Raw genomic sequence first — 24,411 nt, 5'->3', positions numbered from 1 at the left:
TCTCTCACTCACATCCATCACCTCTTTTTCTCTTTCATTTATTCATTTCTCTTTCAGTTCTTATATATATGAATTTTAAAAAACAAGGGATTTTTTCATATATTCGTTAACCCCTTCAGTGATGTGAATATTGTATTGTTTATAAAAGGCTCCAATATGCTTGTAATGCATCGTCCTTGGTCACCTAATGACAGCTTTCCACACTGCTCGATCTCTGGGAGCCTCCCTATTCGACCCCGTATCCTTGAGGTCACACTCTATGACCATGCATCGCCTTTGGTCACTTACTGGCGGCTCTCCACACTGCTCGATCTCTGGAAGCCTACCCATTCAGCTCCTATCCCTGAGGTCACACTCTATGACCATGTGTCACCTCTGGTCATCTAATGGCGGTTCTCCACACTGCTCGATCTCTGGAAGCCTACCCATTCAGCTCCTATCCCTGAGGTCACACTCTATGACCATGCATCGTCTTTGGTCACCTAATGGAAGATCTCTACACTGCTCGATCTCTGGCAGCCTCCCTATTCAGTCCCTTATCCCTGAGATCACACTATGAATGCATCGCCTTTGGTCATTTAATGGCGGCTCTCCACACTGCTCGATCTCTGGCAGCCTCCCTATTCAATCCCTTATCCCTGAGGTCACACTAAATGACCATGCATTGCCTTTGGTCACCTAATGGCGGCTCTCCACGCTGCCTTCCTATTCGGTCCCTTATTCCGGAGATCACACTCTATGACCTCGTCCCGGGTCTCTTTCAGTCTGCCTCTCACAACCCTGCCCCTGACATTCGCACTTCACCCTCTACACCCAACTATCATCCCCCACCCTCTCCACATGCCCAAACCATCTGTCTACCTCTCCTCATCACAACACCAATACACTCCAGCCCCATCCTATCTTCTTCGGGGGGAAATCTGCTAACTGAGAGAACTTCTGAGATATATATATATATATATATATATATATATATATATATATATATTTATTTCCATGAACCTAATGCAAAGTCAAAAATGCAACCAATAATACATTCATGAAAAAATAAATAAAAATAATAATAATAATAATAATAATAATAATAACAAAAATAAATCTATCCCTGCCCAGCCATTCAAAATAATCTTCAACAGACCATTCATATGTGCTGCGTGATCAAACTTTACAACTTCAGATATATATATATTTTTTAAATCGTTTCTGTGAGTCTAATGCAGAAAAAAATGCAACTGGTAATACCGTAAACCCTCGATACAGCGAACCCCAGGACTGCGAATTTCAGATACAGTGAACAGTCCCCCAAAAAGGAACTTCTTCAAAAGGTCGATTACATTACTGCCAGCTGGACCTTTACATGCAATTATCCTATCCCCACGAATGTCCAAAATACAACGCAGGCCAAAGGCTTACTCGACGCTGAGGGTAAAACTGAAAAACTCCCTGGGCGGACTTCAGAGGGGCAAGTTCTTCTTAAAAGGCTGATCACATTTGCTGGGTAATGAGAAAACTCTGATGACTCCACCAGCGGGACCTTCTCAAGTCCCCTAACCTTGGAACAAACTGCCCTCATTAACCCCCTCATGGTCTGCCCAACTCTATCTATCTGTGGCTCTGTTACATCCTATCTCTCTAGCTGTAGCTCTGTTACACCCTATCTATCTATCTGTAGCTCTGTTTACAGCTCTGTCTATCTACAGCGAGACTCATTAATTCCGTAAGGGGTGGCCACAAACAAATCACCTCCATGTTGCCCTGTCCCCTGTCATTTCACTGCCCTCTCTCCATCTCACATCCTTACACGCTATCTCTGTCTACCTATCAATGTACCTGTCTATCTGTCTACCTATCTATAGCCAGATGCCTTCATCTCATAAGGGGTGGCCACAAACAAATCACCTCCATGTTGCCCTGTCCCCTGCCATTTTGCTGCCCTCCCCCCAGACTTACACCCCACCCACACAACTCTATCACAGCTGCTTCCCCATTTTACAAACATTTGGAGACATTGTGCACTTTCTAAAGAAGAATTTAAAGTATTATTTTTTTTATTAAGGTCTAAAAAAAAAAAACTATATATATCATTCATCTCAAGCCTGGGACACACCACCCTCACTAACCCACTCATGGTAGGCACAAGTCTATTACAACTGCTTACCATGTATGAATTCTGAGGTATGAACTTTCGGACACAAAGCTTTACCTAAGAAGTGCAAGTTGGGGGATGAAGAGTGAGAGACTGACTAGGAGAGTGTACGTATATCAGTTCAACAGTACAAGCTTCATAAAAAAAAAAAAAAAATAGTAAAGCCAACACCTGTAGATGAAAAACAACGAATTCAATTATATGAAGGGAGGAAGAGGGAGGGGGAGGCCGAGGATGAGATGGAGGGATGGGGTGGAGAGGTATATGAGAGAAGGGGGTGTGAGTTGGGAGCAGGGCAGTGAAATGGCGGGGAACAGGGAGACTTGGAGGCGATTTGTTTGTGGCCACCCCAAACGGGATTGAGGCGTCTGGCAATAGATAGATAGATAGATAGAATAGAAATACGCAAGTCCACTTCAGTGTCATGGACTGCCACATTTAAATTCAAACCACTTACCTTTTAAAACAGACACCTAACATCCTCGTCTTGAAAGAATGCTTACAGTACACAGAGCAATTGGCATCTCTTCAAAAAATGTTTATATGACACTTAAGACAAACAGCATCTTACTGAGAAAATGCTTACTCTGAACTTTTATCTATCTATCTATTGCCAAATGCCTTAGTCCCGTAAGGGGTGGCCACAAACAAATCGCCTCCATGTTGCCCTGTCCCCCGCCATTTCACAGCTCTAAACTTACCTTACAAAATTACGAAAGCATTCTTATGACACATGTAAAATCAAAGCACTAAACAGTAATACAATTTTCAGTACATATTGCTAGTTTACTGAATGTCCCCTATCCGCCCGAGGATCTTTTGAAATTTACAATAATCAACACTAGCTTTCCACATCAATATCCAACCACAAAGCACTGGGTAGGGGTGCACCACTTCCCCAATGACAAAAGGTGGCGTGCGTTGGAACTATGGCCGTGAGATCCGCAAAACCAGGCTTGAAGGTATGTAGTAAAGCTGTTTGTCTATTTCAGGCATGTGTGTGTGTGTCTTCTCTTACAATACATACATATATATACAGCTGTGGACAATAATGCTGTTTTTATTTTTATTTTTTAACGTATCCCACTCTGGGCATAAACTTCACAGCCTGTTCTCAAGGCCCAGTAGTCCTCCCACATGCCAAACATCTCCACATGTCACCACTTCAGCGCTAACACCCACCGTCTATATTAAAATGCACGCTAGGGCTGTCTCATAAAGGACTTCACAAAACTACCATGCTCTGAAGATCATATAACTAAGTCTCTTTATTATGATGATGATTAAGTACTGTATGTTTATAATTCTCATCTTATGTCAGGACCAACTTGCCTAGCCCCGGGCTCCTACGCTCCTCATGGGGCGACACAGGATTGGATGATGGATGGATGGAATAAATTATCGTACCGTAGTATTTTCACTCCCATATTAAATGTTATGACCAAGTTGGGGGTGAGTTGGGGGGAGGGGAGTCAAATGGTGGGTGACAGAGTGACTTGGAGGCGTTTTGTCTGCAGCCACCCTTTGCGGGATTAGGGCGTCGGGCTATAGATAGATAGACCAACTTGGCTAGCCTCAGGTTCCTACGCACAGGATTGGATGATGGATGGATGGAATTAATTATTGTACTGTATGTTTATTACTGTATATACAACACTATATAACTTCCATATACAGTACTTAGACATGGCATCCTCAGGCAGAAGTGGGTAATAAACAAATTCTACTGTAAACCTTTCACTTGGCCCAAAATTGTCACATCATCTTGAAGGCTCAATTTGTACAAACAGATTAACACTAGAATAGAAAGCTTGGTAATATGATGCTTGTGATGAAGAAGTGAAGAAGTGTTATTAGAAGGAAGTACAGCCATAGCATTTTTTTTTTTCATCACTGAGCTATGAAAAATAAGCTGCAAAGGGACGAAAATCACTAGGACTCACTGCCCAGTTTTAAGAATTGATTAGAATATGATGCTAGTAACAAAGAAGTGCTATCTGAAGGACGCAGAGAAGCTATTTGAAGTACGTACAGCCCTAGCACTCTTCCTCCATCACTGCGCGATGTCAAATAAGCTTCAAAAGAATGAGAATCTGGACCGAGCTAAGGTAAACGGACTATAGTCACGCACTCACCGGGGTATCCACACAGGGGCCTTATCACTGCCTGGCGACCGGTCCTGGGAGTGGGACTTGATAGGCAGGTTTTTGGTTCTCCTGATCGCCTGTTTGATATCTGCTATGGCCGCCTCAACACTCTCTCTGCTCTGACCAACACCACCACCAGACACTGCAGGGAACCAAGAAGAAACTTAATACCAGACACTGTAGGGAAGGAAGAAAAAACTTAATACCAGACACTGCAGGGATGGAAGAAGAACCTTAATACTGGACACTGTAGGGAAGGGAGAAAGAAATTAAAACCAGACACTGTAGGGAAGGAAGAAGAAACTTAATTAGAAGAAAGTTATTGTGTTCTCATTCTATACTGTGACCTACATGACTATCTATCTATCTATTTATCCATCTACTTATCTATCTTACTGCCTAAACATTCCCTCTGCTCTGACCCACACCACCACCAGACACTGCAGGGAAGGAAGAAGAAACTTGATCAGAAGAAAGTTATTGTGTTCATTCTATATCTATTTATCTACATATCTATCTATCTATCTACCTATAGCCTGGTGCCATAATCTGGTAAGGGGTGGCCATTAGTGTTTGAGTTAGTTGTTTTACGGGGAGGGGCACTAACCCTCCACCAACCCACTTGCTGACACGTAGGGAACACATATGGTTTGGTTATATGGTTACCACCCAGCACTGTAAATGGTTTTCTGGCTTACAGGAAACCATTCGACTTGTCACTCAATGTAAAGGCACCCAAAAAGGAAATAAAATAATAAAAAATGACAGGAGAGACGGGAGAAACAGGAAGAGAGGAGAACAGACACAGAAAATGAATGATAAAGGTGAAGGAAGAAGTAGGCAGCACTATAACAAGTGAGTGGATGATGGTGAGAAATAAGAAGGCAGATATAAAAAGAACGATTAAGATGTAGGAAGAAGTAGGCAGCAGTACATCAACTGAGTGGATGATGGTGAGAAATAGGAAGAGATGAGGGCAGACACAGAAAAAGTAAAAGAAAGGTGAAGGAAGAAATAGGTAGCACTGCATCTAGTGAGTGCGTGACGGTTGCCACAATCACTCTGGTATTTTCTCTTTCCGTTTGTCTAGAATAAAATAAATAACAGAAAGGCAGGTGGCTAGGGTGGTACTGGCCTTGCTTAGACTATACCTGGCCATCTGCACCCACCCCAGATTTCACAAGGAACATCCCCAAATCTCCCTAAAGCACTTTCCTTGTCCACTCACTATACCGTCACCCCATTTTAACATTCCACTACACACTGGCTTAATGAGACCAAAAATTACCAGCGTATTTTCTCAATGGTAAGAAAAATACTTTACCTTTGTCATAGATAAGATAAACAAATTATTTTAGTGCATATTCCTTTCCCCTGTAATTCACGTAGAGACCCTACTGGTGGCACTGCAGTAAATGTGCGTACTAGAAAATTTAAACCCATCAAAACAGGTTACATTCCTAAGAGACTGACAAGAATCCACTACCATTATACCTGACTGGGGATGACGTTATAAAAGTGTGACCTCAAGATAAGGGACTGAACAGGGAGGCTGCCAGAGATTGAGCAGTGTGTACAGCCGCCGCCATTAGGTGACCAAGGCCAACATTTGCACGCTGGAGGCTTTATAAACAATATGATACGATTGGAGCCATTATAAGTGATGCGATGGAGAGGATGCAAGATGACAATTGGGTGGGGAAAGTAAGAAGTGTGAATGTCGGGGGTGGGGTTGTGAGAGGCAGACCGAAAGACCTGTGACAAGGTTACTGAGTACGACTTCAAGGATTAAGGACTGAACTGGGAGGCTGCCAGAGCTTGAGCAGTGAGAAAAGCCACCATAAAGTGACCAAGGCCGATGAAAGCGTGCAGGCTGGAGTCTTTATAAGCGAAGATACAACTGGAGCATTGACAAACTATAGGACTGGAGGCTTTATAAACGAAACAACTGAAGTCTTTATAAACGACACAACTGAAGCCTTTATAAACAACATGACTGAGAGTTTTATAAATGACATAATACGACTGAAGCCTCTATAAATGACACGTAACAACTGAAGCCTCTATAAACGACACGATACGACCTGAAGCTCTATAAACGATGCAATACAACTGGAGGCTCTATAAACGACACGATCATACCTGGGTTGTGGTGGATGTCGTGCGAGGCGGGGTGGCCCTGGACCATGTGTGGGGTGACTTTGTGTTGCTGGACAGGGCTGGTGAGAGGACCCATCCCACTCAGGAGGTGAGGCATATTACTGGGGCCAGACACTGAAAGAAGGATGGGGAAATTTAGGCATCTTGATCTGCATCTTCCTTTTCCTTATTGCCATCCTCAGACACTGCAAATGAGGTGAAAATAGAAGCAATATCATCATCATCATCATCATCATTATCTTCATAACTGTCATCATCATCATCTTCATAACTGTCATCATCATCATTGTCACTGTCCCTGTCATCATCCCCATCAGTCATTATCATCTTTATCTTCATCATCACCACCCTAACCTTCAGTCCCTCCTAAAATGCACACTATCATCATCATCCCAACCTTTCTTCCCACCAAAACCGCATTGTTAAATTAAAACAGTAGGGAATAAACACCATAATTCACAATATAAACATCAAACGTAAACACTGCGATTTTAAAAGGGGGAGAAAATATTAGGTGCAATAAAATCTATCTATCTATTGCCAGACGTCTTAATCCTATAAGGGGTGGCCACAAACAAATCACCCTCTCTCCCCCTTCTCATATACAGCACGTCTCTACTCCATCCCCCATCTCATCTTCAGTCTCCCCCTCCTTCTCCCCCCTTCCACCTCACTCATAAGGGGTGGCCACAAACAAATCACCCTCTCTCCCCCTTTCTCATAAACAGCACCTCTCTACTTCATCCCCCATCTCATCTTCAGTCTCCCCCTCCCTCCTCCCCCCTTCCACCTCACTAACTCTCCTAGTTAGTCTCTCATTCTCCATAGTCACAAACACAAAATATTAGTGGCAAAGTTAACAAATATGGCTGAAAAAATGCCAAGTGGAATTTTGTGCTTAAAAAAGGTGACTACTGAATATAATAAAATGTGAGAAAAATGTGCCTGGGTGCTGAGCTGGCAAGAATATATAAAAACAAAAAAGAATAATAATAATAATAATAATAACAATAATAATAATAATAATAATAATAATAACAATAATAATAATGGTAATAACAACAATAATAATAAAAATAACAGTAATAATGAAAATAACAACAATAATAATAATAGTAATAACAATAATAATAATAACAATAACAATAATAATAATAATAATAACAGTATGCATTTTAGCCGGTGTACCCTAAACGAGAGGATCACAATATATATAAAGTGAAAAAACATAACGAGTGAGAATTAAGTGAGAATTGATAGAAAAGAGACGAGTGAGAAATGACGGTGAGAATTAACGGTGAGAATTAACAGTAAACTCTGGCCAGTTGGTAAATTTTGATGTCTGACAATGCAGTAGATCCTTATGTCTTTGATGGAATATTAATTACTGAAAATATATTACCCTGGGAACAGAGAAAAGGCAGGCCCAAAAAAAAGACCTGGGATGAGGGCAGTGTGACCTCAAAGGGGCTGAATAGGGAGGCTGCCAGAGATCAAGCAGCATGGAGAGCTGTCATTCGGTGACCAGTGACCTCAGGGATAAGGGACTGAATAGGGTGGCAGCCAGGGATTGAGCAGCATGGAGAGCCGTCATTAAGTGACCAAGGGCAACGCATGGAAGCACGTTGGAGTCTTTGTAAACAATACGAACCATACGATACAACGTCATATTATCTTTTAACCCATGGATTACGAGCCCCAGCTCAGGCCGTGCTGGCCGTGCATCACCGTAAACAACTCGACCCCTACACAAGCTTACACGTGGCGCTACACAAAAATGGAGAGAGAGAGATTTTTTCTTTTTGCCATATGTTGCCCTGGATGTTTATCTTCAAGTTTATAATAAACAAAAACTAAAAAAAAAATTTCTTTTCCTTCATGTTTTGCACACCACGGGGTGGGATACAAAATGGTAATTGCACAATCCACAGGTTACAACACTGCCAGGATGTAAAACTGGCTTTCTACCCTCAAAAAAAAATCTAAACTACATTAACCCTAAATTGGGGTCTCTAAATCCTAAATGAGGCAATATGGAAACAACTATTATCATTGTTCCTACTCGTATATATTAAAAATAAAATGGCTCTATTATCTGCTACCATTATTTTAACTCCTCTATACTGCAGATAAAACATCTTCATTATCTGCTACCATTATATTAACTCCTCTATACTGCAGATAAAAAAAAAGATCTATTCTACCATTATTTTAACTCGTCCATACTGCAGATAAAACAAGCACTAACGACACTAACTAAACGAGGCCGGGAGTCATAACAGGCTAATTACAACAAGGATCTACGGCATGTCAGACTGTGAGGTGTGGTGGTGGTGGTGGGGGTGGGGGAGAAGGAGAACGAGGAGGAGAAGCTACAACACTGAGGTCGCCGTGGTTACTCACTCCTGGGGTTGGCCAGATATTTGCCAAAGTGTTGTCCAAAGCCTGTGTCAAAAAGCAAAATGTTATGTTTGAATCCAGCACCAAAAATATTCAAATTCAGCACCAAAAATATAACTGTTTGAATTCAGCACCTAAAATGTTTGAATTCAGCACCTAAAATATTCAAATTCAGCACCAAAAATATAACTGTTTGAATTCAGCTCCTAAAATGTTTGAATTCAGCACCTAAAATGTTTGAATTTCAGCTACAAAAATATAACTGTTTGAATTCAGCACCTAAAATGTTTAAATTCAGTACCAAAAATGTTTATATTCAGCACCAAAAATATAACTGTTTGAATTCAGCACCGAAAATATAATTGTTTGAATTCAGCACCTAAAATGTTTAAATTCAGCACCGAAAATATAATTGTTTGAATTCAGCACCAAAAATATAACTGTTTGAATTCAGCTCCTAAAATGTTTAAATTCAGCACCGAAAATATAATTGTTTGAATTCAGCACCGAAAATATAACTGTTTGAATTCAGCACCGAAAATATAATTGTTTGAATTCAGCACCTAAAATATTCAAATTCAGCACCGAAAATATAATTGTTTGAATTCAGCACCGAAAATATAATTGTTTGAATCCAGCACCTAAAATACCGTTGGTTAAATTCAGCACCAATAATATTTAAATTCAGCACTGAAAATATAATCATGTTTAGAGTCAGCACTGTAAATATATGTCCAGCACTGTAAATAAATGATCAGAACGGCCGATGCATGCAAGCACATTGGAACCTTTACAAACGATACGATTTATAAAGAGTCTATTGTATGCTGAAAAACATTGTCTGGAGAAGCAGGAATAAAATAAAAAAATACAACATCAAATGGAGGGCATGAATTTAAGCTGATACACCATTACAGTATACCAGCGGAAAGTTACTGTCAGACTTAAATATGGATAAAAATAATAATAATAATAATAATGATCTAGCTATCCACTGTATTGCCAGACGCCTGTAAGGGGTGGCCAAAAACAAATCGCCTCCATGTCGCCCTGTCCCCCGCCATTTCACTGCCCTGCTCCCAACTCACACCCCCCCACCTCCCCTAACCTGAATATAAGAGTCTGGAAGCACTGTGTCCAGGCATCTCAAAATAAACAGACCTTGACTTTGGCTCTGTTGTCTTGATTTTGTTTTCACTTAGAGGAAACAATCTGGTGGGCTTATGGATTTTGGTTCCTTCTTCCTTGTATTAAAAAAAAATAAATAACTAATAAATAAATAAAAAACTGTATAAAAACAAGTCAGCTTTGTTATCTTGTTTTTGTTTTTTCTTAGAGGGAACAATCATACGGGTTTCTGGCCTTTGGTTCCTTCTTCCTTGCATAAAAAAAAAAAGAAAGAAAAAAAGAAAGAGAGAAAACTCCATTTTGAGTATATATAATCCTGCGTTAATTACCTGGCGTGAACTGCGGTGAGTGCAGGTGGCCGAGGACGTGGCTGGGCGACACGGCCGGCATTTGATTTGGGGTTGATGAAGAGCTTCCATTTTCTACAACTGTTCCGTTCCCTCCTGCGGCCCCCCCTCCCCGGTGGGGGTGCGGGGCGGGGGGAGGCGGCGGTTCAGGCATCTTCTCGTCTGTAAAGCCAGCGTAATATCAAGTAAGGAATAAAATACAGCGTTGTGTCATAAAGCTGTGAAGAAAATATTAATCAATCGAGAATCTAAAGTGACACAAAAGAGAGGAATTTTCTTGTATGTAAAGCCATCACAATACTGAATAAGGGAAGATGTGTGTTATAGAGATGGGGGAAAATAATCATCTTAGAACGTAACAGGAGGAGGAGACTAAGGATGAGATGGAGGGATGAAGTATGATAGAGGGGGGGTGTAAGTTGCGGGAATGAAGAGTGTGAGACTAACTAAGAGAGCGTCTGTGGGTGAAGTGGAGGTTGGAAGAGACCAAGGATGAGAAGAAGGAATGTCGTGGAGAGGCATATGAGAGAGGGGAGTGTAAGTTGGGGGAAGGGCAGCAAAATGGCAGGGGACAGGGCGAAATGGAGGCGAACTGTTTGTGGCCATCCCTTACAGGATTAAGGTGTCAGGCCATAGATAGACAGATAGCAAAAGAGAGGCATGTTATCTATAAAGCCATCATGATACTGAATAAGGAAAAAATTGTGTTGTAAAGCAGTGCGGAAAATAAAACGTACTATAATGCAAAAGAGATGTTATAACAGCAGGGATGAAAATATTAGATTATTTCAAAATATATAAAAAATGGCAAAAGATGTGTGTACAATAACTGCTTCAGGAAAATATTAATCGCACCCACACCCACACATACACACGCACAAGCACACACACACAAAGGCACACACACACACACACCATCCATCCCTATCTATCCATATCTTTGTTACTGTCAGTCTGTACACACACACATACACACAACGACGTCACAATGACTGATAGGAAACACTTGTGCATCTTTCCCAGCATTATAAATGGTAGGAAATATCTGAAAGATGACTGATCACAATAAAGCAATACTGACAAAATGAGTATATACACCTAAAAAATTAAATCACACACACACACACACTCTCTCTCGCTCTCTCACTTACACCACGCACATATGTCCATCCATCCATCATCCAATCCTACGTTGCCCCATAAGGAGCGTAGGGGCCCGGGGCTAGGCATTGGGTCCCGACATTTAAGATGAGGACAAATTTATGCACCAATTTATAACTCAAAAATTAATTCACTCACTCTTTCTGTCTCTCTTTGTCTGTCTGTCTTTCTCTCTCTTTTTTTTCGACATGCAGTATATGTAACACTGATTATATTAAGCACATACTCAGTACTCTGTTACTCCTGGGAAATATACCTGTATGCCAAGATATTTTATTACAGTACAGTACAGCCATGTGGAGAGGATGGAGAGTGAGAAACTGACAAGGAGAGTGTATGTGAGTGAGGTGGAGGGGGGAAGAGGGAGGGGGAGGCCAAGGATTAGATAGAGGGATGGAGTGGAGAGGTATATGAGAGAGGGGGGGGGGGAGCTGGAAGCAGGGCAGTGAAATGGCAGAGGACAGGGCGACATGGAGGCGATTTGTTTGTGGCCACCCCTTATGAGATTAAGGCATCTGGCAATAGACAGATAGATAGACAGTACATTATATAGCACACTTAATACTGGATTGTTAAGTTCTGACAACAACCTATCACAGCCTTTGGTTCCTTCTTCCTTGCATTATAAAGAAAAAACAAATCTTATATACTGAACAGAGAAGTGCTAACACCATATCATCACCATCACTTAATGCACATGCTCGGGTAATGTTAGGGTATACATATTCCACATTAACTCTCCACTGTGCTTTCCATTTAACCTCCATCTAGTAACCCTCATGCTGTTTGCAGTGGGTATACTTCACATAAATTCTCCAATATGCTTTCCATTAACATCACACTAATCACATACACTTAGCAATCACATTAACTTTGACTGAACAATGGTCTATTTCCTAATTTTAACTTGACCTACACATAAGAATGATTACACGAGAATATTCTTAAGATGCAAGGCTAGTAACACACTGATCTAGCTGGCAATACACTAATTGACATCACCAACAAGTTCTTAGTTCCATTTCACAGTGAGGATGTCTTTTATATCTGTAAGTAAAGCCAGATATTTTTATTTTAGTAATGAAGAACCTCCGTGACAGGACAGTATCATTTGTGGTGGTACCTGCAGCTCCAGGTTAACTGTACTGTATCATTTATAAAGACCCCCAACATGCTTCCACACACCAGTCTTTGACACCTAATGATGGCTCCCCAAGCTTCTCCATCTCTGGTGGCCTCCCTATTCAGTACCTTATCACCGAGGTCACACTCTACGACCTCGTCCCAGGTCCTTTTTGGTCTGCCTCTCGCAACCCCACCCCCATCATTCACACTTCTTACCTTCTGCACCCAAGTGTCATCCTCCATCCTCTCCACATGCCCAAACCATCTCAGTCTACCCCTTCTCATCACAACACCAATACACTCCAGTCCCATCCTTCCCCCAAAACCATCTCAATCTACCCTTCCTCATCAAAAAAACAATACACTCCAGTCCCATTCTTCCTCCCAAACCATCTCAATCTACCCCTCATCACAACACCAATACATTCCAGTCCCATCCATCCCCCCAAACCATCTCAATCTACCCCTCCTCATCACAACATCAATACACTCCAGTCCCATCCTTCCTCTCAAACCATCTCAATCTACCCCTCATTACAACACCAATACACTCCAGATCCATCCTTCCTCTCAACTCTAAAATTATAATCCTAGCCCCCCCAGGCTTCTCAGTCAAGGACGCACTGCACATCCACCTAATCATCATCATTTCTGTACGTGTGATCCTGCGAATATCCTCTTCCTTTACTGCCCAGGTCTCATTATCACACAACATTACACTCCCAACACATGCTGCATACAAAGATCCCTTAGCACGGAGAGAGAGCCCACTACTGCAATAGCTCCTACGCTGATCTGAATGAAACTGCATGTGTTTTGTTATATTCCTGCTGCCACCAAACAATAAGTGTATGGGACAACTTCTACTCATGTAAGGGCTAATGTAATTGTTTTTTGACTCTCCAACTGACGAGGTCCAACATATACTCAATAAAATCATCTGGCATACCAAAAATAATACAAAAACAGCATCACACTGAAATGGATGACCTACAATGCAACATAACTAATATCAGACTTACAGCGGTACATATTAAATCTATGACAGGGTAGGGAGGAGGCGAGGGGAGGTGCCAGTGAGGATAGGGACGAGGCTAAAGCACTCATAACACTTACCATTTACTGTTGCTACAATGGCGGGGGATGACATATTCAAATTTAGGTAATATTTTGATTAGTGTCAATATATAAAAGAGTAACAAATTATCCCAATACAATCTGGTACACTTAATATGCTTCTGGATCTAAGATAATGGATAAATATATATGACATTTACTTTGTATAGAGCTAACACTGAATATACTGGTTTTACTAATGAGTGTCTGTTCTTCGTGATAAATCATTAATACAACTACATGACTAAATTTGATACGATGGGAAATTTAGTTTGGTTTTTTAAACATACTGATGTGCATTCAAGATTCAAATTTCCTTGCTCTTCATCTCAAAGAACTTGTGCCTTTGTATCTGTATCTGAATATTCTTGGATCACTAGCAAAATAATAATAATAAAAAATAATAAAAATAATAATAAAGTAATAATATAAAATAATTCAATAACATAACCATGATCCCAAGTTCAATTTGGGCTAGAATAACTGAGTCTCACTCATTTTAAATTTCTTCCGGCATGAAATTGACTAGATATAAACAGGGGGGAACATTGGACTCTTGAAAGCACACCATTACTTACCACCGGACACAAAATGCAGTCTCAGATATCTCGCCAGCAGTGCAAGAGAAGTCCATTTAATATTACAGTCTCACAGAAACTACCTTGGTGCAGGCTAGAGTGTGCTAAAATCTGTGTGCAGTGACTTAAGGCACTAAAATTACGATGACGGTAAACAAGAAGCAGTAACAGAGAAAAATTACACTTGCGACACAAAAATTCCTTATCCTTCTCAGTGCAATGATGATTCCTTCTTATTCTTGCTGACTGATTACTCTATTCAGCTTAGGAAAGAGGAGAGTGTGACCTCAGAGATAAAGGACAGAAGAGGAAGGCTGCCAGAGACTGAGCAGCATGGAGAGAAGGCATCAGATGACAATACAATATGAGAAAAGACCCTGTACATGGAGGGAAGCTGAAGGTTATAAATATACTTCTTTCACCTTAACCTGGCCCATTCTTTTGCAGCTTATTTTCAAAAATGGCTTTAACTACACTTCTTTCATCTTAACTTGGCCTAAATTTCTATCCTCTTGCAGCTAATTTCACATTGTTCAGAGGCAGCAGGACAATGCTATGGCTCTACACCCTCTCCATAAAACCTCTTTGTAACTTGTTTTTATTTAACACAGTTCAGTGGCGGAAAAACACAATGCTACAGCTCTACATCCCTTCCTTCTAACTGCCTTCATTATTCTAGTGTTAATTTGTTGTTCCTACTCGGTAATTAAGATAGACGTGGAAATTTTATGCCAAGTAGAGAAAGTTGAGTACAGGTATTTTACATCCAGCTTAAACTTTCCATCCACATTCTAGTGTCACTTTATTTTTACAACTCAGCATTTAAGATAGATGGCAGTTTTAGGCCAATTAGAGAAAGTAGAGTGCAAAAAATCTAGTTCAAACTCTCCCCTAACCTGCATCATCTAGAGACAGCAAGAATAAGAACAGAAAATGGCGTCGCTGTATTGAAGGATTTAAATGTTTACCAAAAATGCCAATGCTTAAAAAAAATAAAAATGGCAGCCAAGCATGTCAACAGGAAAATACTGTGCCAGCTTCTGTAAATCACAAAGCATTTTTTTCCCTCCAAGAAGGCAAAATGGTGCGGCAAAGTGCAAAAAATATACACCGTGGCACACTGAAAAAGCATTGGGAACTCTATGCAAAAAGATAATTGACGGGGAGGCTAGGGTACTTACTGAGGGGGTCAAGTAAGTGGAGATCCAGAGGGGGGTGGGATGGGTCTCCGTCATGGCCCCCTCTCCTGGGCCCCTCCGGTCTCCGCATGGCGATCTCCCTCTCTATCTCCGTGATCTGCTTCTTCATCAGCTTGAGTGTGGACGACGAGGGGGACTGGGTATGAGACGAGGACCTATTATGGGGCTTTGTATGGGGGGAACTGGCAGCATTGGGGGGCAAGGGGGAGGGGTGAGAGTTGAGCATGGAGAGGGGGGTAGTCAGGGGCGGGAGCTCACCCCGGCACAATTGCTCATCTAACGACCGAACCACCACACGCTGCTGCTGTTGTTGTGGTTGTTGTGGCGGTGGTTGTGGTAGTTGTGGCTGTTGCTGGTCTAACACTTCTGGCTCCAACGGCTCTGGCTCCGGCTCCTGGTCGTATATGGACTCTTTGCTCTCCTCTTCCGCTACTTCCATACCACTCTCATCACCTGGAATATAGAACAATAGTTTTCACACGCACTAAGACAAGAAAATACGTTTCCTCATACAGGTAAAACATACACACACTGAAATAATACTTTACAATATGACAAGAACATGCCTCTACACACAGGTACATCACAGAACACATACACACACACACACACACAAACTGAATTTAAACTTGACTGAAATATAAAATCCAGAGTAAAATGCAAAATAACATAAAACATAGTCAAAAATAAACCTGGTCAAAAAACAATGCTGGAAATTAAACACGACTGATGTGTGAAATGCAGAGTAAAATACAACACACCATGAAATAAATCTAACAAAAAATATATCAACCTGGTCTTTAAACTCAAACTAGGATGAGGGGAGGATGGGAGGAGAATTAAATAAAAAAAGGGAAAGAATTATGAACAGCATATCCCGTGAACTGTCCAATACATACGGTACTTTACAAATTACAGCTGCCGTTAGGTGACCAAGGCAGATGCATGTAGTCACGCTAAGGCATTTATAAACCAAACAAACCAGCATACAATCATACTGGTGCCTTTATAAATGATACAAGATATGAATTAAAGTGTGACCTCAGGGATGGGGGACTGGATAGAGCATCTGCTACAGATTGATTGGTGTGGACAGCTGCCTTAGGTGGCCAAGACCGATAGCTGCAGTCATGTTGGGGCCATTATAAACAAAAACTCCAGCATCTGGTGACCAAGGCCAATGTATACAGTATAATTATGCTGGGGCTTTTATAAACGAAACAAAGGAAGGTACACTCAGGCTGGAGCTTTTATAAACGAAACAAGTGAAGGTACACTCAGGCTGGAGCTTTTATAAACGAAACAAATGAAGGTACACTCAGGCTGGAGCTTTTACAAACGAAACAAATGAAGGTACACTCAAGCTGGAGCTTTTATAAATGAAACAAATGAAGGTACAATCAGGCTGGAGCTTTTATAAACGAAACAAATGAAGGTACAATCAGGCTGGAGCTTTTATAAATGAAACAAATGAAGGTACAATCAGGCTGGAGCTTTTATAAATGAAACAAATGAAGGTACAATCAGGCTGGAGCTTTTATAATTGAAACAAATGAAGATATAATCATGATGGAGCTTTTATAAATGAAACAATGATGGTACAATCATGCTGGAGCTTTTATAAACAAAATAAATGAAGGTACAGTCATGATGGGGCTTTTATAAATGACACAAATGAAGGTACAATCACAATGGGGCTTTTATAAATGAAACAAACGAGGGTACAATCAGGCCGGAGGCTCTATAAACAAAATGAACGGGCATACCTGAGGAGAGACCATCCTCAAGGACGGGCATGGCGGAGCAGATGCCACGGGAGGAGGAGTGGACGGAGCCTTCAGGGTCGACCCCAGAGTAATCGCTCTCAACATCGCCAGAGTCACACGAGGTCGTCTCCGGGGACAGGGTGAAGTTGCGAGAATGACCCACCTGTTGGTTAAGTTAGATTAGGATAGATGGGGATAGAAAACAGTAGGGGTAAAAATTCTTAGGCACTGGTAAGTTAGATTAGGTTAGGCAGAGCACAAGTGAGGAGAATTCTAAGCACTGATAAGGTAGATTAGGGTAGATTTGGTTAGGTACAGAACAGATAGAGAGAATTCTGAGGCACTGGTAATTTAGATTAGGTTATATGAAGTTAGATAGAGGCAAGACAAAGAGATTATGTTAGAGCAAAGACGAGGAGAATTCTGTGCCATATATGATAAAAGGTTAGACTGGGATTTTTAAGAGTATGTGAAGCCTAGATAAATAAATAAATAAATATAACTTGCTTGGTACTGCAATAACCTTTTCTTTTTTCTTTTTTTCTTTTTCAAGGAAGAAGGAACCAAAGGCCAGAATTCTGTAAAATTGTTCCTTCCAAGAGGCACAGTACATTTCACAGTACAAAGAAAACTACTGCATGTACTTTTTTGACATTACATTTAGCTAGTACAAAATCAATTAAGAGAAAGGCTACTGCAGCACAATATTACAATGTACTGAACTTTAATCTTTTAGTACAATGGCATCTTGTTTCATTCTTGCTGAGGAAGATGAAATATTTTTTTATGAGCGGTATTGAATGCACACACACACACACCACTATCTCCATTACTTTCCTTCAACACACACACACACACACACACACACACACACACACACACACACACACACACACACACACACACACACACACACACACACACACACACACAACTATTTCCATTACCTTTCCTTCAACACAAACACACACAAACACAACTACTCTCACACACACACACACATACACACAACTATCTCCATTACCCTTCCTTTTACACACACACACACACACACACACACACAAACACAATCACTCACTCTCTCTCTCTCTCTCTCTCTCTCTCTCTCACACATACACACACAGAAAGAATATATAATCATACACCACTGTACTAAAAAGAATTAAAGATACTGTACAGCAAAAACAGTTGTACAGGCACTGAAAAATTTGTACCATTTCAAAAACAGAACTTAACTAGATCCTACATATCAAAATTAATGCAATCTAATTCAAAATCAAGAAATACTATAACTAATGCCAAAAATTCCACCTGGATTTTCATTTATTCAAAATTTATTAACACTGAAATAATTTGTAATTCCTGTATGCTGAAACAGAAGCACATAAATTACACCGCATTACAAAATCATCAAAGAATTGGCATTGGAAAAAACATATCACCAATCCTGACACACTAAACTCCAATTCTGTAACTTACAAACACAATTTTCACTCAATTTTTGTATAATGGGTGACAGGTAAAATGTGGGGCAAGAAATTTAAAAATGTATACCAGGAAATTATCATATTAGGGAAATCCATGAGGGTGAGAGTAATGAAGGAATAAAGGGAGTCAGAGGTTGGAAACTGTGTGACATTGTATATTGTATCATCCTCCTACCAGCATAATTGTCCAACTTCTCTCAGCCGAACAGCTTAAGATCATACGTTAAGTCATCTCTCCACATGCAGGTAAAATTTAAGGGGCTCTACTATGAACTAACGACTTGCATCTTCAACTACTGTAATCCTGAAATCTGGCATCTATAATAATTTCTATTTATTTTTTAGTAATGTTTCCCCCATTTTGAACTTATTAATGTGTGTGTGTGTGTGTGTGTGTGTGTGTGTGTGTGTGTGTGTGTGTGTGTGTGTGTGTATGTGTGTTTACTGGTGTTTCCCATAATTAAGCTCCAGGACCAACCAGAAAAGGGCATTGAATAATCATACACCTCAGGAACTTCCCAAGTGTGTGTACAACTAAAACTGTTCACCATTAGCCAAAACACAATAAACTCTGACCAGTAAAATAGATGATGCAAGTCTAAAGGGATAACCATGACAGTTTATTAAATTTTTGGCCTTGGGAGAGTTCAAGAAGGTGACTAAAATTACCTGATGCTAACCAGAGTAAAACACAAAATGATTATGGATTTTTAGATATGGCACTGTTTTTCTTGGCTTCATTTCAGAGCACGAGTAAGTTACGCAATTATGCTAGGGAGGTGATGGCATGTGCAGGTCAAGGAATCCTGTACAGAATGGCATATGCTGTAAATAACTCTGGAGATCTGACAGTATACAGGGGTAAATTATGCTTAGTAAGTCGGTGAAGGGATGGGCGTGTAGGGGGAATATCTACACAAGTCTGACAATACTGTAGGTTATGTAGGGGACAGGAACTAGACTGGCTTCACTACTGCACTAGGGCGGCATCATTGGGGGGTCACACGACTATGGTCAGTACTCTGGCGCGGTTAGGAAGCTCACAAACACCTTCTCCTTACTGACTTATTCCTAATTCTACTCCATTACAATATATTCCTGTGTGTTATTCATGCAATCTAAATCGATCTTTATATAAGAAGCACAAAAAATGGATATTCATGTGTAGTTTGGCCAATAAACCATTAAGGAAGAGGTGTTAGGGAGCTTCCTTGCCCAACAAGAATACTGGTCTATTACAAAGGACCAGAGACAAGTATAAAAGTCCCACAGGAAAAATAACATACGATACAGAAAGTCCTTGCTGGGCGCTGGATTTCCAACGTTCACAGTAAATGACACAAAAACTGCCAAATAACTGCCAATTAAGCTCTCCAGTCGACAGAAACAATGGAAAAACTGCCAATTATGTTACTAACTATCTATCTATAGCCAGACACCAAAATCCCATAAGGGGTGGCTGTTTGTCTTTGAGTTGGTTGTTTTATGGGAAGGGGCTAACCCTTCTCCAACCCACAATTACGTAATAAGCTAATCTGCCAGGTTACTCCAATCTATAGTATAATTCTTCTTTCTTCTTTTAACGTAAGGAAGAAGGGAACTGTCTCTTGCATCAGATGACAACAAAATACAATGCAATATCTATGAACACCTGCCTTGACTTAGAACAAGGACTCTCTGTTAAGCCTCGGGAAAAATGAAGTATATCAGGAGACTAAAAAAAGGGGACATGTTAGGTTAGTACAAAAGATCGTATGGCATTACAAAAAACACCTCACAGTACTATAGAAAACTCGGCTAGGAAAAAATCTCTAGGTCTTACAATGTCACTTAAAAATAGCACAAAACTTGACTGAAATGTAAACAGGTGGAAAAAGTAAACAGAGCACACAGTAGACACAATAACGGTACTAATAGCCTAGGGGAAAAAGAGGAGTTAGTAAAAATACATTACATTTCAGTAAGACGACAAGCAATAGTAGTTACAGACAGGAAAATGGTAACACTATACTACTGATAATTATATATACAGGTATTTTCAACTGCATATGCAACCTTTTACCATGCTTACTAAAAACTAGATGGGTCTATAATTTTTCTTTAAAACTAGGAGCAAAACTTCATCATTTCAGTAAAAACTAAACTTTATGTCTAAAAATTAATCGGCTGAAAATCCAGAAATTAAAAATGGATAAACAGACTGTACGGGATTTTAACTCAGTTCTCCCGATTTATTATTATTACTATTATTATTATTATTGCTATTATTTTTTTTTTTTCTTTTGTGTGTTTAGACTATTTCCAAACAAATTTCACTGGTAAATAGGGGAAAACTGGGTAAATACTGTACAATCTGTTAATTCTTACCATACATAAGATAAGAAACTAGAACCATCTGCTATATTGGGATTATTTTTAGCACCACAAAAAATACCAGCCTATATTAGCTTCGAAAATGTGAGAAGAATTTGGCATACCATCTATAAAAATAAAACAGTACTTCTTTAGACTTAATAATAATTGTTACACTGTCCCTCACTGCCATATAAACAGTACCCTTGGTAAATAAAGCACTGTACATGGTGTGTAAGTTGATGGTCCATTGCAAGGAGTGGATATATTGGGTGAGAGAGAGAGAGAGAGGGCAGAGCTTGAATTCCTTATTTTATCTAACGTTTGGGGCTACACAGAACCCATCTTCGGAGAGACTGAACCACAAGTGAGAGATCGAAGACATTTATAACCCTGGAAACTCCCTCCCTTTTACCCACGCTGCCAGACAAGAAAGGGGAGGAAATTTCCAGGGATATAAGCCATGGACAATGCTGGGTGGTAACCATATAACCAACTCATATGTGTTCCCTATGTGTCAAAGAAGGGTTGGTGGAGGGTTAGCGCCCCTCCCCATAAAACTAACTCAAACGATCACCTCTTATGGGATTATGGCGTCTGGCTATGGATCGTTAGATGGGTAAGTGTTTCAGATCTCTCACTTCTTGTTCAACCTCTCTGAAAATGGGTTCTGTGTTGCTTGAAACATTAGAGAAAAATACAAATTCAGACTCGAACCTATGTCTCTCTCCCATCGAACATTTCCACATAAAAACTTAAACATGCAGCCATTAATGAAGCCTGAGTCAAGTAATTAACTAAATGTAGAGAATCTGGCCATCAAAATCCAGTGTTTGATTACCCAGAAAGATTACTGTATTACTGGCATTTCCTTCCAAGTACGGTATTATTTCCTTCTTTCAGTTACACTCGTACTATCTGTAATTATGCTTTAAAAGTTAAAACGTTGAATACTTTTATACTTAGCACATCATTTGTTTTTCAATTAAGCTGGTCTATTCACTGATTATAAATTATTTTTTTGAACCCTGGAGTAACTGGGAGAATTATTTTTAGAAAGGCGAGTGCCCAAGTCTGATTCAATTTACTGCATCGGTGTAATGATGCTTTTCCTGTTTTATTTTGGCTACTCCACAACAGTTTTACATAGTTTAACCTTTCCATATGGAGAATATATTTCAACATTATTCTTGCTGCCATCAAGCAATTTTATTCAGTTTAAGATTCATCCCCTGCGAAAAGTGTTAACCTTTTCATTTACTCTTCCTCGCACCTCGCTGTGGTGAGACAATGTGTGCCACAAGGAAACATCAGTTCACTACACAGGAGGACTCTGAAGGGGTGATTGCTTGCCTGCAGTTGATGGATAAGATCAGCCAGAAAGACTGGGGTTAACAACACAAGGTGTCTGTCAATCTCAATACTATAAGACATCTTGGAGGCAGCAAGAACAACACAATCATTAAACAACAGAAATTTCAGTGCCAGGGCACAACTTATGGCATGTGTCTGCCCCCAGGCTATGGTACGGTATCTTTCATATATACGGAACAGGTATTGTACAATTACAGGAAGCTGGCATCTGTCAGCTTATTAGGATTTGAGTTTTGTTACCTTTTTTTATTCTTTTTACAGACGATGAACAGAGGAGGGAAAAAATTAAATTAAAAAAATAATCCATACACCATATTACAGGTGTCCTCTATTCATAAAAAATGTGTAACATGCCAAACCATGAACACAACGTATATATTGATGCAGCTATAGCTTATAATCGCTATACTCTTCCTACAAAACCACAGACTCATTCACAACTTTATGTCTAACTCTAAAAGTCTACTGTATGAGAAATGGGAAGTTAATGCACAAAACAGTCATGCAATAACGTGCTACTACGCTTTATCTTTAGTTAAGCTATAAGACCACACTACTATCTGATTTCTTGACAGTTAAGGAAGCTCCCTATCATCTCTGTGATTTATTCAAGTAAATGGATAGTTAATATAAATTTGTATGTACTGTGCATATGAGGGAGGGGGAGTGAGTTGGGGGGAAGGCAGTTAAATGGTGGGTGACAGAGCGACTTGGAGGCGTTTTGTCTGTAGCAACCCTTTGCGGGATTAGAGTGTCGGGCGATAGATAGATAGATGTATAGTGTGACCTCAGGGATATGGGACTGAATAGGGAGGCTGCCAGAGATCAAGCAGCACAGAGAGCCGCCATTACTTGATCAAGACTGACACAAGCAAGCGCGTTGCAGCCTTTATAAATTATACGATGCTGTTTGTGTCGGGTCTGGTGATATCTGAATGACTAAAATAACACAGAAGGGGAGAGTAAGGCGTAATAAGCAAAACAAACTGCTTAGGAAGATGTGTTAGGGAGTTTCCATAACCAACAAGAATACCGGCCCAGTTCAGAACCAACAAGTACTAAAACAACTGGACATACTAACAATTGAAAGTACCAAGCTGCAAGTACTAAACCAATGCAGTACAAATAAGCAGTACTAACAATATACACCAAACACCTCCAGTACATTCTCGTATATCAGAAGTCCTATATGATGTAATTTATAATATTTAAAAAAAATTACAGATCTTAATTTTGCTGCAAAGAAAACGTTCAATGGGTCAAGATTAAAAATGTCTGAAAATAAAACTAATAAAATACAAACTTTTCACTGTAACTAACTGACCATTAAATGAAAATTATACCGATTACTGAACAGAAATGCAAAAAGGTAACGAAATGAAAGTGTGTCATCATGCAGCTGGTGATCTCTCTATCTGTCTATCTACCTCTCTCTAAACAAATCGCCTTCATGTCACCCTGTCCCCTGCCATTTCACTGCCCTGCCCTCCAGTTTATATCCCCCTCTCTCATATAGCTCTCCACTCCATCCCTCCAACTCATCCTCGGTCTTTCCCTTCCTCTATCCCCCTCCACCTCACTACCATACACACTCCTGTTGGTCTCGACTCTCCAACCCTACATTTCATCCTGAATCTCCTCCTCCCTCCACCTCACTCACATGCACTCTCCAAGTTAGTCTCTCACTCTCCATCCCTCCACCATATCCTCCCTCTCCACCTCAGTCACATACATTCTCCTAGTTAGTCCCTCACTCTCCATCACCCCAACTTACACCCCCATCACTTACTATCTCTACATTTAACTTTGCAGAGGCCTCGCATATAGGGAGATTTAAGCAGACATTTTGAAATTTTTTAAAAAGCCTTGTTTAAGAATGGTCTACTTATAAAATGGCTCAGTTTTAATGTTCTTCATCATCATCA

The 24,411-nt window shown here is 40.2% G+C and overlaps 1 protein-coding gene across 1 annotated transcript in view; it reads right to left on the bottom strand.

The window, feature by feature from the left end:
• Window positions 1–24,411, bottom strand: part of X11L (amyloid-beta A4 precursor protein-binding family A member X11L) — a 572,323-nt gene that overhangs the window by 540,307 nt on the left and 7,605 nt on the right. Inside the window, exons 2-6 of the mRNA XM_080270416.1 lie at window positions 17,274–17,436; window positions 15,490–15,960; window positions 10,311–10,490; window positions 6,436–6,567; window positions 4,282–4,435 (exon numbers count right to left, since the gene is read on the bottom strand). Of these exons, the coding sequence (XP_080126542.1) occupies window positions 4,282–4,435; window positions 6,436–6,567; window positions 10,311–10,490; window positions 15,490–15,960; window positions 17,274–17,436 (1,100 nt within the window). The remainder of the gene's footprint in view (window positions 1–4,281; window positions 4,436–6,435; window positions 6,568–10,310; window positions 10,491–15,489; window positions 15,961–17,273; window positions 17,437–24,411) is intronic.

This window comes from Coenobita brevimanus, chromosome 40 (assembly GCF_032717465.1).
Source record: "Coenobita brevimanus isolate Jiangsu-jjx chromosome 40, ASM3271746v2, whole genome shotgun sequence".
NCBI lineage: Eukaryota > Metazoa > Arthropoda > Malacostraca > Decapoda > Coenobitidae > Coenobita > Coenobita brevimanus.
The sequence above is the reverse complement of the archived record's forward strand: the minus strand, read 5'-3'. Positions and strand labels throughout refer to the sequence as shown.